At 38.2% G+C, this 20,635-nt stretch overlaps 2 protein-coding genes across 4 annotated transcripts in view; one reads left to right on the plus strand and one right to left on the minus strand.

Annotated features, from left to right (window-relative positions):
- LOC117315645 overlaps positions 1 to 16,086 on the minus strand; it is a 36,301-nt gene extending 20,215 nt beyond the window's left edge. For all 3 annotated transcript variants that reach the window (XM_033869930.1, XM_033869931.1, XM_033869929.1), the window contains exons 1-4: positions 16,013 to 16,086; positions 12,355 to 12,411; positions 8,089 to 8,171; positions 7,766 to 7,837 (exon numbers count right to left, since the gene is read on the minus strand). In XM_033869930.1, coding sequence (XP_033725821.1) covers positions 7,766 to 7,837; positions 8,089 to 8,171; positions 12,355 to 12,411; positions 16,013 to 16,049 — 249 coding nt within the window. In that variant the 5' untranslated portion in view covers positions 16,050 to 16,086. The remainder of the gene's footprint in view (positions 1 to 7,765; positions 7,838 to 8,088; positions 8,172 to 12,354; positions 12,412 to 16,012) is intronic.
- A 3,029-nt stretch (positions 16,087 to 19,115) lies between these two features.
- LOC117315324 (calcium-binding protein P-like) lies at positions 19,116 to 20,105 on the plus strand. Its single transcript, XM_033869472.1, has one exon. It carries the CDS (start codon positions 19,116 to 19,118, stop codon positions 20,103 to 20,105), a length of 990 nt encoding a protein of 329 aa, XP_033725363.1.
- The last annotated feature ends 530 nt before the right edge of the window (positions 20,106 to 20,635 follow it).

Raw genomic sequence — 20,635 nt, forward strand, 5'->3', positions numbered from 1 at the left:
AATCGGCCTTATATTGGCCACCTCCAATGACCATCATTGAGTGGTATAATTGGCCTTATATTGGCCACCTCCAATGACCATCATTGAGTGGTATAATCGGCCTTATATTGGCCACCTCCAATGACCATCATTGAGTGGTATAATCGGCCTTATATTGGCCACCTCCCACGACCATCATGGAGCGGTATAATCGGCCTTATATTGGCCACCTCTCACGACCGTTATGGAGTGGTATAATCGGCCTTATATTGGCCACCTCCCACGACCATCATGGAGTGGTATAATCGGCCTTATATTGGCCACCTCCAATGACCATCATTGAGTGGTATAATCGGCCTTATATTGGCCGACTCTCACGACCGTTATGGAGTGGTATAATCGGCCTTATATTGGCCACCTCTCACGACCGTTATGGAGTGGTATAATCGGCCTTATATTGGCCGACTACCACGACCATCTTGGAGTGGTATAATCAGCCTTATATTGGCCACCTCCAACGACCATCATGGAGTGGTATAATTGGCCTTATATTGGCCGACTCTCACGACCGTTATGGAGTGGTATAATTGGCCTTATATTGGCCACCTCTCACGACCGTTATGGAGTGGTATAATTGGCCTTATATTGGCCACCTCTCACGACCGTTATGGAGTGGTATAATCGGCCTTATATTGGCCACCTCTCACGACCGTAAAGGAGTGGTATAATCGGCCTTATATTGGCCGACTCTCACGACCTTTATGGAGTGGTATAATCGGCCTTATATTGGCCACCTCCAACGACCATCATGGAGTGGTATAATCGGCCTTATATTGGCCACCTCCAACGACCATCATGGAGTGGTATAATCGGCCTTATATTGCCCACCTCTCACGGCCGTTATGGAGTGGTATAATCGGCCTTATATTGGCCACCTCCAACGACCATCATGGAGTGGTATAATCGGCCTTATATTGGCCGCCTCTCACGACCGTTATGGAGTGGTATAATTGGCCTTATATTGGCCGACTCTCACGACCGTTATGGAGTGGTATAATCGGCCTTATATTGGCCGCCTCTCACGACCGTTATGGAGTGGTATAATCGGCCTTATATTGGCCGACTCTCACGACCGTTATGGAGTGGTATAATTGGCCTTATATTGGCCGACTCTCACGACCGTCATGGAGTGGTATAATCGGCCTTATATTGGCCACCTCCAACGACCATCGTGGAGTGGTATAATCGGCCTTATATTGGTCGACTCTCACGACCATCTTGGAGTGGTATAATCGGCCTTATATTGGCCACCTCTCACGGCCGTTATGGAGTGGTATAATCGGCCTTATATAGGTCACCTCTCACGACCGTCATGGAGTGGTATAATCGGCCTTATATTGGCCACCTCTCACGGCCGTTATGGAGTGGTATAATCGGCCTTATATTGGCCACCTCCCACGACCGTTATGGAGTGGTATAATCGGCCTTATATTGGCCGCCTCCCACGACCATCTTGGAGTGGTATAATCGGCCTTATATTGGCAACCTCCAATGACCATCATTGAGTGGTATAATCGGCCTTATATTGGCCGACTCTCACGACCGTTATGGAGTGGTATAATTGGCCTTATATTGGCCACCTCCCACGACCATTATGGAGTGGTATAATTGGCCTTATATTGGCCGACTCTCACGACCGTTATGGAGTGGTATAATTGGCCTTATATTGGCCGACTACCACGACCATCACGGAGTGGTATAATCGGCCTTATATTGGCCACCTCCAATGACCATCATTGAGTGGTATAATCGGCCTTATATTGGCCACCTCCAATGACCATCATTGAGTGGTATAATTGGCCTTATATTGGCCACCTCCAATGACCATCATTGAGTGGTATAATCGGCCTTATATTGGCCACCTCCAATGACCATCATTGAGTGGTATAATCGGCCTTATATTGGCCACCTCCCACGACCATCATGGAGCGGTATAATCGGCCTTATATTGGCCACCTCTCACGACAGTTATGGAGTGGTATAATCGGCCTTATATTGGCCACCTCCCACGACCATCATGGAGTGGTATAATCGGCCTTATATTGGCCACCTCCAATGACCATCATTGAGTGGTATAATCGGCCTTATATTGGCCGACTCTCACGACCGTTATGGAGTGGTATAATTGGCCTTATATTGGCCACCTCTCACGACCGTTATGGAGTGGTATAATCGGCCTTATATTGGCCGACTACCACGACCATCTTGGAGTGGTATAATCAGCCTTATATTGGCCACCTCCAACGACCATCATGGAGTGGTATAATTGGCCTTATATTGGCCACCTCCCACGACCATCATGGAGTGGTATAATCGGCCTTATATTGGCCACCTCCAATGACCATCATTGAGTGGTATAATCGGCCTTATATTGGCCGACTCTCACGACCGTTATGGAGTGGTATAATTGGTCTTATATTGGCCACCTCTCACGACCGTTATGGAGTGGTATAATTGGCCTTATATTGGCCACCTCTCACGACCGTTATGGAGTGGTATAATCGACCTTATATTGGCCACCTCTCACGACCGTAAAGGAGTGGTATAATCGGCCTTATATTGGCCGACTCTCACGACCTTTATGGAGTGGTATAATCGGCCTTATATTGGCCACCTCCAACGACCATCATGGAGTGGTATAATCGGCCTTATATTGGCCACCTCCAACGACCATCATGGAGTGGTATAATTGGCCTTATATTGGCCACCTCCCACGACCATCATGGAGTGGTATAATCGGCCTTATATTGGCCACCTCCAATGACCATCATTGAGTGGTATAATCGGCCTTATATTGGCCGACTCTCACGACCGTTATGGAGTGGTATAATTGGTCTTATATTGGCCACCTCTCACGACCGTTATGGAGTGGTATAATTGGCCTTATATTGGCCACCTCTCACGACCGTTATGGAGTGGTATAATCGACCTTATATTGGCCACCTCTCACGACCGTAAAGGAGTGGTATAATCGGCCTTATATTGGCCGACTCTCACGACCTTTATGGAGTGGTATAATCGGCCTTATATTGGCCACCTCCAACGACCATCATGGAGTGGTATAATCGGCCTTATATTGGCCACCTCCAACGACCATCATGGAGTGGTATAATCGGCCTTATATTGGCCGACTCTCACGACCATCTTGGAGTGGTATAATCGGCCTTATATTGGCCACCTCCAACGACCATCATGGAGTGGTATAATCGGCCTTATATTGGCCGACTCTCACGACCGTTATGGAGTGGTATAATTGGCCTTATATTGGCCGACTCTCACGACCGTCATGGAGTGGTATAATCGGCCTTATATTGGCCACCTCCAACGACCATCGTGGAGTGGTATAATCGGCCTTATATTGGTCGACTCTCACGACCATCTTGGAGTGGTATAATCGGCCTTATATTGGCCACCTCTCACGGCCGTTATGGAGTGGTATAATCGGCCTTATATAGGTCACCTCTCACGACCGTCATGGAGTGGTATAATCGGCCTTATATTGGCCACCTCTCACGGCCGTTATGGAGTGGTATAATCGGCCTTATATTGGCCACCTCCCACGACCGTTAAGGAGTGGTATAATCGGCCTTATATTGGCCGCCTCCCACGACCATCTTGGAGTGGTATAATCGGCCTTATATAGGCCACCTCTCACGACCGTTATGGAGTGGTATAATCGGCCTGATATAGGTCACTTCTCACGACCGTTAAGGAGTGGTATAATCGGCCTTATATTGGCCGCCTCCCACGACCGTTAAGGAGTGGTATAATCGGCCTTATATTGGCCGCCTCCCACGACCGTTAAGGAGTGGTATAATCGGCCTTATATTGGCCGCCTCCCACGACCATCTTGGAGTGGTATAATCGGCCTTATATAGGCCACCTCTCACGACCGTTATGGAGTGGTATAATCGGCCTTATATTGGCCACCTCTCACGACCGTTATGGAGTGGTATAATCGGCCTGATATAGGTCACCTCTCACGACCGTCATGGAGTGGTATAATCGGCCTTATATTGGCCGACTCCCACGACCGTTATGGAGTGGTATAATCGGCCTTATATAGGTCACATCTCACGACCGTCATTGAGTGGTATAATCGGTCTTATATTGGCCGACTCTCACGACCGTTATGGAGTTGTATAATCGGCCTTATATTGACCGACTCTCACGACCGTTATGGAGTGGTATAATTGGCCTTATATTGGCCGACTCTCACGACCGTTATGGAGTGGTATAATAGGCTTTATATAGGTCACCTCTCACGACCGTTATGGAGTGGTATAATTGGCCTTATATTGGCCGACTCTCACGACCGTTATGGAGTGGTATAATAGGCCTTATATAGGTCACCTCTCACGACCGTCATGGAGTGGTATAATCGGCCTTATATTGGCCACCTCTCACGGCCGTTATGGAGTGGTATAATCGGCCTTATATTGGCCAACTCCCACGACCGTTATGGAGTGGTATAATCGGCCTTATATTGGCCACCTCCCACGACCGTTAAGGAGTGGCATAATCGGCCTTATATTGGCCGCCTCCCACGACCATCTTGGAGTGGTATAATCGCCCTTATATAGGTCACCTCTCACGACCGTTATGGAGTGGTATAATCGGCCTTATATAGGTCACCTCTCACGACCGTTATGGAGTTGTATAATCGGCCTTATATTGGCCGACTCTCACGACCGTTATGGAGTGGTATAATAGGCCTTATATAGGTCACCTCTCACGACCGTTATGGAGTTGTATAATCGGCCTTATATTGGCCGACTCTCACGACCGTTATGGAGTTGTATAATCGGCCTTATATTGACCGACTCTCACGACCGTTATGGAGTGGTATAATTGGCCTTATATTGGCCGACTCTCACGACCGTTATGGAGTGGTATAATAGGCCTTATATAGGTCACCTCTCACGACCGTCATGGAGTGGTATAATCGGCCTTATATTGGCCACCTCTCACGGCCGTTATGGAGTGGTATAATCGGCCTTATATAGGTCACCTCTCACGACCGTTATGGAGTGGTATAATTGGCCTTATATTGGCTGACTCTCACGACCGTTATGGAGTGGTATAATCGGCCTTATATTGGCCACCTCTCACGACCATCATTGAGTGGTATAATTTGCCTTATATAGGTCACCTCTCACGACCGTTATGGAGTGGTATAATCGGCCTTATATTGGCCGACTCTCACGACCGTCATGGAGTGGTATAATCGGCCTTATATTGGCCGCCTCTCACGACCATCATGGAGTGGTATAATCGGCCTTATATTGGCCACCTCTCACGACCGTCATGGAGTGGTATAATCGGCCTTATATTGGCCGCCTCTCACGACCGTCATGGAGTGGTATAATCGGCCTTATATTGGCCGCCTCTCACGACCATCATGGAGTGGTATAATCGGCCTTATATTGGCCACCTCTCACGACCGTTATGGAGTGGTATAATCGGCCTTATATTGGCCGACTCTCACGACCGTTATGGAGTGGTATAATCGGCCTTATATTGGCCACCTCTCACGACCATCATGGAGTGGTATAATCGGCCTTATATTGGCCACCTCTCACGACCGTTATGGAGTGGTATAATCGGCCTTATATTGGCCACCTCTCACGACCGTTATGGTGTGGTATAATCGGCCTTATATTGGCCGCCTCTCACGACCGTCATGGAGTGGTATAATCGGCCTTATATTGGCCGCCTCTCACGACCATCATGGAGTGGTATAATCGGCCTTATATTGGCCACCTCTCACGACCGTTATGGAGTGGTATAATCGGCCTTATATTGGCCGACTCTCACGACCATCATGGAGTGGTATAATCGGCCTTATATTGGCCGCCTCTCACGACCGTCATGGAGTGGTATAATCGGCCTTATATTGGCCACCTCTCACGACCATCATGGAGTGGTATAATCGGCCTTATATTGGCCACCTCTCACGACCGTTATGGAGTGGTATAATCGGCCTTATATTGGCCGCCTCTCACGACCATCATGGAGTGGTATAATCGGCCTTATATTGGCCGACTCTCACGACCATCATGGAGTGGTATAATCGGCCTTATATTGGCCGCCTCTCACGACCGTCATGGAGTGGTATAATCGGCCTTATATTGGCCAACTCTCACGACCGTCATGGAGTGGTATAATCGGCCTTATATTGGCCACCTCTCACGACTATCATGGAGTGGTATAATCGGCCTTATATTGGCCACCTCTCACGACCGTTATGGAGTGGTATAATCGGCCTTATATTGGCCGACTCTCACGACCATCATGGAGTGGTATAATCGGCCTTATATTGGCCGACTACCACGACCATCTTGGAGTGGTATAATCGGCCTTATATAGGCCACCTCTCACGACCATCATGGAGTGGTATAATCGGCCTTATATTGGCCAACTCCCACGACCGTTATGGGGTGGTATAATCGGCCTTATATTGGCCACCTCTCACGACCGTTATGGAGTGGTATAATCGGCCTTATATTGGCCACCTCTCACGACCATCATTGAGTGGTATAATCGGCCTTATATTGGCCACCTCTCACGACCATCATTGAGTGGTATAATCGTCCTTATATTGGCCGACTCTCACGACCATCATTGAGTGGTATAATCGGCCTTATATTGGCCAACTCCCACGACCGTTATGGGGTGGTATAATCGGCCTTATATTGGCCACCTCTCACGACCATCATGGAGTGGTATAATCGGCCTTATATTGGCCAACTCCCACGACCGTTATGGGGTGGTATAATCGGCCTTATATTGGCCGACTTTCACGACCATCATGGAGTGGTATAATCGGCCTTATATTGGCCAACTCTCACGACCGTTATGGAGTGTTATAATTGGCCTTATATTGGCCGACTCTCACGACCGTTATGGAGTGGTAAAATCGGCCTTATATTGGCCACCTCCAACGACCATCATGGAGTGGTATAATCGTCCTTATATTGGCCGACTCTCACGACCGTCATGGAGTGGTATAATCGGCCTTATTTTGGCCAACTCCCACGACCGTCATGGAGTGGTATAATCGGCCTTATATTGGCCACCTCTCACGACCGTTATGGAGTGGTATAATCGGCCTTATATTGGCCGACTCTCACGACCGTTATGGAGTGTTATAATCGTCCTTATATTGGCCACCTCTCACGACCATCATTGAGTGGTATAATCGGCCTTATATTGGCCGCCTCTCACGACCATCATTGAGTGGTATAATCGGCCTTATATTGGCCACCTCTCACGACCGTTATGGAGTGGTATAATCGGCCTTATATTGGCCACCTCTCACGACAATCATTGAGTGGTATAATCGGCCTTATATTGGCCACCTCTCACGACCGTTATGGAGTGGTATAATCGGCCTTATATTGGCCACCTCTCACGACCATCATTGAGTGGTATAATCGGCCTTATATTGGCCGCCTCTCACGACCATCATGGAGTGGTATAATCGGCCTTATATTGGCCACCTCTCACGACCGTTATGGAGCGGTATAATCGTCCTTATATCGGCCGACTCTCACGACCGTTATGGAGTGGTATAATCGGCCTTATATTGGCCACCTCTCACGACCGTTATGGAGTGGTATAATCGGCCTTATATTGGCCACCTCTCACGACCGTTATGGAGTGGTATAATCGGCCTTTTATTGGACCCTCCCACGACCATCACAGAGTAGTATTCTGTACTCACCGATGTATCTTTACAGCCAGATCTAAAGAAGACGTGTGAATCGGATGTCACATATTTCAATCCATAGCAACTCTACAAAAAAGTGTTTAATAATATACTGTAATTTCTCACAATACAATATAATACATGTAGTATCTCACATTTCATGCAATATTTACATAATAATATAGTATAAAACATAAAATGGTTTTATAAATAGTTTAATAGGAGCTAATGAGCAATGTCCGAAAAAAACAAAAGTTCTTTGGATGAGTATTATTGCATTGTGCAGAGACCGAAATTGCAAGTAACCGATGGAGTGAATGACTATAAGGTCTGCCTACCTCGTGACTCCCACATCGCACGATCTTCCCACAGTCCCTTTGATGGGGCATATGGTCACACTCGTAACATAACGGACCAAGGGCTACAAAGGATATGACCAATGTATATCATCAATATATATACAATAACGTCAATATATACAATAACGTCAATATATACAATAACGTCAATATCTACAATAACGTAAATATATAAAATAGTATAAATATATAATAACGTTAATATATACAATAACGTCAATATATACAATAACGTCAATATATACAATAACGTAAATATATACAATAACGTAAATATATACCGTAACGTCAATATATGCAATAACATCAATATATACCATAACGTCAATATATACAATAACGTCAATATATACAATAACGTCAATATATACAATAACGTCAATTTATAGAATAACGTCAATATATACAATAACGTCAATATATACAATAACGTAAATATATACAATGACGTCAATATATACAATAACGTACATATATACAATAACGTAAATATATACAATAACGTCAATATATACAATAACGTAAATATATAAAATAACGTCAATTTATACAATAACGTCAATATATACAATAACGTCAATATATACAATAACGTAAATATATACAATAACGTCAATATATACAATAACGTACATATATACAATAACGTAAATATATACAATAACGTAAATATATAAAATAACGTCAATATATACCGTAACGTCAATATATACAATAACGTACATATATACAATAATGTCAATATATACTAACGGCAATATTTACAATAACGTCAATATATACAATAACGTTAATATATACAATAACGTCAATATATACAATAACGTTAATATATACAATAACGTCAATATATACAATTACTTCAATATATACAATAACGTCAATATATACAATAACGTCAATATATACAATAACGTCAATATATACAATAACTTCAATATATACAATAACGTCAATATATACAATAACGTCAATATGTAAAATAACGTCAATATATACAATAACGTCAATATATACAATAACATCAATATATACAATAACGTCAATATATACAATAACGTCAATATATACAATAACGTCAATATATACAATAACGTCAATATATACAATAACGTCAATATATACAATAACGTCAATATATACCATAACGTCAATATATACATTAACGTCAATATATACCATAACGTCAATATATATAATTACGTCAATATATACAATAACGTCAATATATACAATAACGTCAATATATACAATAACGTCAATATATACAATTACGTCAATTTATACAATAACGTCAATATATAGTATAACGTAAATATATACAATAACGTCAATATATAGTATAACGTAAATATATACAATAACGTAATATATACCGTAACGTCAATATATGCAATAACATCAATATATACCATAACGTCAATATATACAATAACGTCAATATATAAAATAACGTCAATATATACAATAAGGTCAATATATACAATAACGTCAATATATACAATTACGTCAATTTATACAATAACGTCAATATATACAATAACGTAAATATATACAATAACGTCAATATATACAATAACGTAAATATATATAATTACGTCAATATATACAATAACGTTAATATATACAATAACGTAAATATATATAATTACGTCAATATATACAATAACGTCAATATATACAATAACGTAAATATATATAATTACGTCAATATATACAATAACGTCAATATATACAATAACGTAAATATATACAATAACGTCAATATATACAATAACGTCAATATATACAATAACGTCAATATATACAATAACGTCAATATATACAATAACGTCAATATATACAATAACGTCAATATATACAATAACGTAAATATATACAATAACGTCAATATATACAATAACGTCAATATATACAATAACGTCAATATATACAATAACGTCAATATATACAATAACGTCAATATATACAATAACGTCAATATATACAATAACGTCAATATATACAATAACGTCAATATATACAATAACGTCAATATATACAATAACGTCAATATATACAATAACGTCAATATATACAATAACGTAAATATATACAATAACGTCAATATATACAATAACGTCAATATATACAATAACGTCAATATATACAATAACGTTAATATATACAATAACGTCAATATATACAATAACGTCAATATATACAATAACATTAATATATACAATAACGTCAATATATACAATAACGTCAATATATACAATAACGTCAATATATACAATAACGTCAATATATACAATAACGTCAATATATACAATAACGTAAATATATACAATAACGTAAATATATACAATAACGTAAATATATACAATAACGTCAATATATATATTAACATTAATATATACAATAACGTCAATATATACAATAACGTCAATATATACAATAACGTCAATATATACAATAACGTCAATATATACCAAACCGTAAATATATACAATAACGTCAATATATACAATAACGTCAATATATACAATAACATAAATATATACCATAACGTTAATATATACAATAACGTCAATATATACAATAACGTCAATATATACAATAACATTAATATATACAATAACGTCAATATATACAATAACGTCAATATATACAATTACGTCAATATATATAATAACGTCAATATGTACAATAACGTCAATATATACAATAACGTAAATATATACAATAACGTCAATATATACAATAACGTCAATATATACAATAACGTAAATATATACAATAACGTCAATATATACAATTACGTCAATATATATAATAACGTCAATATGTACAATAACGTCAATATATACAATAACGTAAATATATACAATAACGTCAATATATATATTAACATTAATATATACAATAACGTCAATATATACAATAACGTCAATATATACAATAACGTAAATATATACAATAACGTAAATATATACAATAACGTAAATATATACAATAACGTCAATATATATATTAACATTAATATATACAATAACGTCAATATATACAATAACGTCAATATATACAATAACGTCAATATATACAATAACGTCAATATATACCAAACCGTAAATATATACAATAACGTCAATATATACAATAACGTCAATATATACAATAACGTCAATATATACAATAACGTCAATATATACAATAACGTCAATATATACAATAACGTCAATATATACAATAACGTTAATATACACCATAACGTCAATGTATACAATAACGTCAATATATACCATAATGTTAATATCTACAATAACGTCAATATATACAATAACATCAATATATACAATAACGTCAATATATACAATAACGTTAATATATACAATAACGTTAATATATACAATAACGTCAATATATACAATAACGTCAATATATACCGTAACGTCAATATACGCAATAACGTCAATATATACAACTACGTCAATATATACAATAACGTCAATATATACAATAACGTAAATATATACAATAACGTAAATATATACAATAACGTGAATCTAAACCGTAACGTCAATATATAAAATAACGTCAATATATCCAATAACGTCAATATATACCAAAACCGTAAATATATACAATAACGTCAATATAATCTGAATAATATCATATAGTTGGTAAAGTTGAATTTTGAAATATCTTTAAAATATAGCTCGTAAAGTGGTCGATATTATACGTTTGGAAATATATTTCAGTTTCGATAGAATCCCAAAATCACACTTTATTTTGTTCATAATGTGACGTAGGTATTAAAAATATTTTCAATGACCTTGCAGAAAACGCTAACATAGTCAAACCTCAGATAGTTCGCAACATCAGTTCTCGTTAGAAATCGCCAAAATGTCAATAGACATCTTTATATAGCCCAACGTATTACTGTAAATGTAGACATTAAGTGGCACATTTATTTCAGCGTTTTTCGCGGTAATTGTACTTTCTTTGTATTGTATTCTACGGTTAGTTCTGTTAGTAACTATCCAATATTTGCACGAATACGTTTTAGGTTGTTCTTAATTATGTTGACACCAAATTTTCCTATGGTTTATTATTTTTAACATTTTCTCAACTGATGTCAAAGTATCAAGCGAATTTATTACAAATTTTAACTACCAGTTGTGCACTCAATGACCTTACCTTGAGGCGAATGGTATATGAATTTTATTACCTCGTAAAGGTCATTCTAATTTGGTTACCTACCTCCGTTGGCTCTGTACGCATACTGCAATATAACCAGTGACAATAGCAGAATTCGGCCTGCAAAATAAACAGTGTAGGATAGTCTTTGTTATCTCGAACTAAGATATGTTGGGTGATTAGTTAACTCGAACTGCAATATGTTGGGTGATTAGTCACATCGAACCAAGTTATGCTAGGTTATTAATTTTCTCGAACTAAGATATATTGAGTGAAAAGTTATCTCGAACTAAAACATGATGGGTGATTAGACATCTTCGACTAAAATATTGATTAGTTATCTCAAACTGAATAATGTTAGGTGGTTATATATCTCGAAGTAAGATATGTTTGGTGGTTAGTTATCTCGAACTAAGATATGTTGGGTGGTTAGTTATCTCGAACTAAGATATTTTGGGTGGTTAGTTATCTCGAACTAAGATATGTTGGGTGGTTAGTTATCTCGAACTAAGATATGTTTGGTGATTAGTTATCTCGAACTAAGATATGTTGGGTGGTTAGTTATCTCGAACTAAGATATGTTGGGTGGTTAGTTATCTCGGAATTATTAAAAGTTTATTCTGTGTTTTTATATATATTACTACATGTCATATATCACAGAAACAATTACTTATCGTTATTATATCTAGACTTTATATTACAAATGCATTACATATGTACGACGACAATGCATTATTTACCATTTCGACATTTTAAAATCAATTCATGACGGTTAACTTAACAGATTTTTAAGGCAAGACTTCCAACCGGTAGGATTTCTTCAATCTCAAACAAATGCTTGATAGATAATATTATCGAGCGACAAAGCACTCTGATAATATATACGTCTTTTTCAGGTTATGATGTAACATTAAATCGTCTTACACTAGTTTACAGTTCACAACATTGACCAATCACAAACAGCATTTACAATATAGTTCACAACATTGACCAATCACAAACAGCATTTACAATATAGTTCACAACGTTGACCAATCACAAACAGCATTTACAATATACATTTGTAGTTCACAACATTGACCAATCACAAACAGCATTTACAATATAGTTCACAACATTGACCAATCACAAACAGCATTTACAATATAGTTCACAACATTGACCAATCACAAATAGCATTTACAATATAATTCACAACATTGACCAATCACAAACAGCATTTACAATATAGTTCACAACATTGACCAATCACAAACAGTATTTACAATATAATTCACAACATTGACCAATCACAAACAGTATTTACAATATAGTTTACAACATTGACCAATCACAAACAATATTAAAACTACCTTTTCTTACTTACACACATAATATAACAAATCAGGATATTTCTTCCAGGTGCAGTATCAGAATTTAGATAAATCCTAAGTATGATCAATTTATATAGCGTCCTTTAAAACATAAATCTAGTTTATCAAACGCACTTTACCTAATAATGTATGGCATTGCTATTTTTATTTGAAGGGTATACGAAGGACCTTCAAGGGAGGCAGTAGAAATTAATTGAATTAATCATACAGCTGTTTCGTCCTTCTAGATTTCGTCAGTGAAGCTAAGGGCCCAAATCAGTAGTAGGAGGTGACCATAAAATGGGCCAGGCCAGCTAAGTCGGTTAGTGCTTGTGTACTGTGACAGGACACTTCACCCTAATTGTTCTGAATGCCATACCACGCGCCTCACGTTTGTTGTTCAGCGATGTAGTCACTAACTACTACAAAGAGACCCATTCTCAAAATGACACTGGTTGTTCACGGGGGCGGTAAATTCAGCAAACAACCAAACACAATAACTGTGACAATAGTGTCATAACTGAGCAGATTTGAAGGAATTCAAATGAGGATAAAGCCTGAGGAGATAACGAAGCTTGATAAAGTTTAAAGAGGCTTGCCCGCAGAGAGATCCAAAAAAATGGCTAATAGAAAAAGATTTTTTACACATGACAGATTGTTTGAATTGTTGAGTTTTTCATTTTATTTTCCTTATAGAACGCTGAAAAGTGATATTAAAACCTCATTTTTAAATATTATTTATTTAATCGCAACCCGCAATAAGTCCCCGCTATAAAGTGGAGTCTAATTTGATTGACACATCAAAGAAACAAGCACGTGCACAGTGCCGCACAGTGATAACTTCAAAGGCAGCGGCGATTTACAAAGAAGATTTGCCGTTATATTCCATACATTTCCCTCTCAGGTTGAGTTTTAAAACGTCTTTTAAATACATATTCTGTAATTGTTTTCAAGAAATAAAGTCGGAAAGCCTCTAATTTTGTCACATAGAAACGTGTACTGAAGTTTATTTAGTGATCGGAGATGTGCCGTTTACCGGTCCGTCTGCGGGTAAGCCTCTTTAAACCTGTAAACTGAAATATAGAGGCTTAAAAAACAAGATATCAAATGAATTTGATATTTGTTTAGTTCATATCTTATGTTGAATCTGGTAGGATTTCCAACACAACTTATCTGTTATGCAATCTGTATATCCCAATTAACTAAACATGGATAAAAGTGTAATGTATGTCACACGTATATCTCAATTAACCTAACGTGGTTAAAAATGCACAATATGCCACACGTATATCTCAATTAACTAAATGTGGATAAAAGTGTTAAATATGCCACCGGTGTATTTCAATTCACTAAACGAAGATTAAAAGTGTAAAATATGCTACCGGTATATCTCAATTAACTGAACGTGGATAAAAGTGTTAAATATGCCACCGGTGTATTTCAATTCACTAAACGAAGATTAAAAGTGTAAAATATGCTACCTGTATATCTCAATTAACTGAACGTGGATGAAAGTGTAAAAATATGCTACACTGGTAAATTTATTCATTTAGCCTTAAGAAAAAGTACAGAAAAAATTAGTAGTTGCATATCATTATGTTAAATTATTGAGATGTACGTTTTTTAGGATGTGCTTACAATATCATGTTGATCACTCTTCTTTTCTATGTAATTGCACTGTTGAGTATTTATGTATAATCATGTTATTTTCACTTACGGGCTGATAGGTACACGGATTAAAATGAACTTGAACTACTTGTATAAATCTCATTGGATGTACATCACATTTAGGCTAATGTTCAAGAAAATATTATACGAAACGTTGTAATAAAATACAATATAGAATAGTTTTTTTCTTGTATATTAGGTTTTTCTGTTATACTAGATAGCCAATTAACGACAGTTATTTATTATAATATGGTGTATAGATGATATATACATATATATATGTATGTGTAAATTCATCACGTTAAATTTATATAAGGATTATACAAACGTCACATGGAATATTATAAAATTTTCGAACAAATTCAATTTGATACAAAAGAGCCGAAATGTTTTTAAATTATGTAAATTCTCTATGAAAAACATCCTCACCTTTCAAACTAAATTCAGAGTAAGAAGCAATTAAAAGACACATGACGTCAAATTATATATTGTATTATAATAACCAATATATATCATAAATAGACCTAGGTTCTTATCTGTGTCACGGACCGCCATTGTGATAAACCAATGGTTGTAAACGTTGTTCCATTGGTTTACGTTCCCAGTATACATCTACCGGTTGTGAAAAACATAGTCTGCATACGACCACGCAACGCATATTTAGGTAAAAAATCCCAAGAAAAATATATGACTAAATTTACCTGAATATATGGAGCATGTCTCTCCTAGAAAGGCCATATTGGCTTAAAATGGCTATCGTTATCAATGGAAAGGTCAAAGGTCACTCTTATCTCTCTCTCTGATTGTGTGGATGATCGATGTCCCTCTCTGATATATCGGAGTCACGAATTCAAAACAATTCACGACATTCTTAAATAGTAAAATGATGACCGTCTCAGGCTTACTGTTAAGATAAAAATCGATATGCATGTCCACTCTCTTTTCTTTATCAAATCACAACAAAAGTCAAACTGTGTTAACTCGACCGATTGGATCATCGTCACCAGAATTACACGTGTAATCATATGTCTCGTCTGTTCCGCTATGTCGGTATTCTTTTCACTACAATCTCAGTATTGTTCCAAAATCTACCCTCTGCCTGATAGTAGGAAACAGCTTGTATACATAAAAGATATGGGTAAATATCAACTTATTGACAAACAAAAAACCTATCACTTAAACGTGTCATTGTTTTACCTAAATAACATCACATCACCTGAAAAGGGAGAGGAAATCGGTTTATTATATTATAGAATTATTTCCAATTTGACTTTTAATTGAATTGTAAAAATATTGGAAAAGAAATTTCTAAGATCTAAGGGTTTTAATTAAAAATTATAGAAAAAAAAAATAACAAAATAAAGTTCATGTAATCTGTATAGTGTGCTGAGATGTCCATACTACAATGCAAACATTTTAAGGTTAAAATAACATTTATATATTTATATATATATTTATTGATATTTTTAAAGGGACAACGCTACACAAAAAAATAACGGTCTGATTCCAAGCATCCCTAGTTTCCACTGCAACTTGACGTTAAATTCCGGATGATACTAACAGGAAAATGTGTTGAAATGTCAAATATGTTATCCAACTATATACCAAGCTTGATTCAAGTTGGCTTAAAATTTGTTAGCAAAACTCTAAGTTGAAATGTTGACGGCGTTGCCGCCACCGCTAGAAAAGTAATGTCATTCTCCTCGCGACTGCGTCGCTGGTGAAGCGAAAATCATTCCAGTTATCCTAGAATAAGTGTTCATTAGCGATTTTCATGTTTAAAATTCATGTATGATCGATCATTTTTTCGTAAAACTGAATATTTTTAGCAACTTATTCTGAAGTTTCTTAAAAAGAAAACATACTTTGATGTTTTGATGTATATAATTCTAGCTACATCACCAGCTAGAAATCTATTTTCATCCTTTCATGTCGATGTTTACATTGTAATAACATATTAAGTCTTTCACTCTGTAACTTTCAGTGTCAATTGTCAAGGCCGAGGTTAAATGTTTGCCCTCCGAAAGTCAAAATAACAATTATATACTGAAATGTCAAGTTGGTCAAACTCCATCTATTATCTTCTTTGATGATCAATTCTTATCTTAATGAGTAAAGTGAAATAAGTTTACCCCCTTCACACCTAGTGAGAAGAGCTATGCCTTTTCATTTGTTGATAATTTCGTATAAACCATCACCGCAATGTTGTAGTTTTTTTAACTTTAATTATCTTACCTGATTTGTACACGTACATCTTTGTTTTAACTTTTTACGGTTTTGTTTACTTAGGTGTACAAATATATCCTGAAATGACAAATCGTCACATGACAATGCAGGACTAGGTTTGCACCTTTTTTTCATTTTCAAGACTGCTATATATTCCCTTTTTGTTCAAATATCACGAGTGCTATACTGGCATTTCGACATTTAATCTTATTTCCTTCACTGGCTATGATGATTTTTTTTATTTAATTTACTTCATTTAACCGAGAAATTCAATAGTAAATCATACATGAATTTATCATTATTTTCCATGAAGGCCGGATGTTAAACCTTTATTATAATATGTATATATACAGTGTAAGTCGGTAACTTGAAATGTTAATTTACTGGGTGCATGCTGCTCCAATTCTTCGATACAATTTTTAATAATAAATTGCAAGATTTTGAGAAGTTTTAATTGGAACTCACTAGAACACCGCCTCCTTAATATCATTTACTTCATGCATGCAAGTTAGTATTGTGGTGAAACAGGACTGAGCCAACAGTAATTGTCCTCCTTGCCGGAATGCCGTGGGCATTCGGGAAGTCTCGAGTGTCTTCGAGCTTCCGGTGAGAGCGCGCGAGTCAAGCCAGTCTTGAGATCAACGCCAACCTGTGAACACTGTGTTTGAAGTTCCACCTATTGTGATATATATTGTATTGCTGTTTGTGCTGCGCCCGCGCTGCTTGGTAAGCATACTATGTGATATGTCAGTGACCATTATTGTATATGTATGTTATATGTGGTGACGCTACACGTGGTTTCACTATATTGGCGTCGTCGGCAAATTTTCGAACTGGGCATATTTTTTGTAAAGTTTGAAAAGCACGTGCAAGTCGTCGCCATTTTGGAATTTTTGTGTCGCTGATAATTTACATGTAGTATACTGCCATTTATTATTGTTTCATAAATATTTCACTGTTATGTTATTGTTAAACAGTGATAAGTATCCAAGACTCAATATCTTGACAGGCGTTATATATAATTTGTTGTATTTTTCTGTGTGTGGAACTTGTCGTCTGCACATATTATTATAACAGTGACAGTGAATTTTCGACGTTGTATTTGTCATTGCTTGGCATGTGCATTTTCGAAGAAGTTTCACTGTTATTAGGTTCTTGAGTATTTATATACATTGTATGTTAAGAATTGTCGGTGAATTTTTTCAGCGTATGTGATTGTCAATTGTTGACAACGTTACATAGTCGTTGGATATTTGCTGATAATACCTACTTTACTCGACAACAACGAGTCGTTGAGTATTGTTCATTGTTGCCTTGATATTTTCGTGTGTTCCCTGGTTCTAAACTGTTTAATTCTCTGTGAATAACACGATAGTTAATTGTTGTCATGGCCACTGCTTACACTATGGACAATACTAGTACTCTAGTCAAAGTAAACTTTGCAACAGCAAAGGAGCTTAAAACTTTAAGTGGGGTGGGAGACAGGACAGCTTCATCAATAATAGAGGCTAGGATGAAAGGGGAAATATCACAGAGAAAACATTTGAGTCTATAAGACATGTAAAGGCCCATGAGTTAATGGACTTTGTTGATTTTGAGCCAAATCCAGAATTTGATTTTTCAAATATGGGGGGTGAGGACAACAAAGTTCAGCTCGATAAAAGTTTGGACAGTCAGCCTTCACTCACGGAGGACACAAAAGATGATATGTCCAAAATGTTGGCCAACGTGGGAAGTCTTGTACATAACAAGAATCAGGATGTAGAGGTCAGAGGTCATGCTAAACAGGAGCCACCCAGCATGGATCCAGGTTTTAAACCTAAATCTAGGGCACCTGGAGCTCAGCTACCGGGTCAGTACCAACTGCCTACTTTGCCACAAACCCCTAGGACCCAGGTATTCGCACCTCCAGATACGTTGTCTCCTGCAGTAGCATTGAGTACATTCACACCTGCGAGTCATCCTGTAATGTCTATGTCCACCGTTATGACACCAACAGCTATGTCAGGTTATCCCAGCAACTATGGTCAGACTCCGGGATATATGTCACCAGGGCAATATAGTCAAGCCCTATCTGGTGTGTACCCCCCAAATCACTATGGCATGCCTAATGGCGCGTATGGTGGAATACCGTCACCATATATGCCACAGACACCACCAGGGTACCCCCAGGGTTATCAGCCCATGTCTCCTTATGGGAATTACCACGGCCAGCAGTATGGTTACCCACCGTATCCATATTACCCCATACCGCCACCACCTGGTTACCCTAACATGCCACATCCTGGTTACCTGCCACTTCAGAGCCACATGCCATTCCAAGGTCAGACACCTGATCAAGGTCATGTGCCAGCTCAAGGTCATGTGCCACCTCAGATGCCAGCTCAAGGTCATGTGCCACCTCAGATGCCAGCTCAAGGTCATGTGCCACCTCAGATGCCACCTCAAGGTCATGTGCCACCTCAGATGCCACCTCAAGGTCATGTGCCACCTCAGATGCCACCTCAGATGCCTCATCAAGGTCACGTTCCACCTATGATGCCACCCCAGGGTCAAGGTCCGCCATAGATGCCACCGCAAGGCCAAATAGTGCCACCTCAAGTTCAGCCCCCACTGCAACTTAGGCAACGACAACCAGCGGCAGGCAACGACCGACGAAATGACACCCCACCCAAGGGGTTAAAGTTTAACGGGAAGGACAACTGGGTGGGCTTCAAGCACAAATTCATGAGGTATGCTGAAGTGAAAAACTGGACTGTCAATGAAATGAGGGACAATCTCTGCTGGAGTTTAGAAGGAAAGGCTAGTGACTACTACGCCAACACAGTCCAGAGGCATGATGGGATAGGCTTCCACGATTTGCTTCAAAAGCTGGAAAAGCGTTTTGGTGGTATGCTGTTACCAGATACAGCGCAAGACCAACTAGCGACGTCCAGTCAGAAGGTCGGGGAGTCTATTGAGGATTGGGCGGACAGGGTGATGCAGTTGGCAATACGAGCGTACCCTGATCTTCCCGAGGAGTTTATGCAGCGGCAGGCTATGAAGAGGATCTGCCATGGCTGCATAGATAAAGAGGCCGGACAATACGCTGTGAACTT

The sequence above is a fragment of the Pecten maximus genome, chromosome 17 (assembly GCF_902652985.1).
Source record: "Pecten maximus chromosome 17, xPecMax1.1, whole genome shotgun sequence".
NCBI classification, from domain to species: Eukaryota; Metazoa; Mollusca; class Bivalvia; order Pectinida; family Pectinidae; genus Pecten; species Pecten maximus.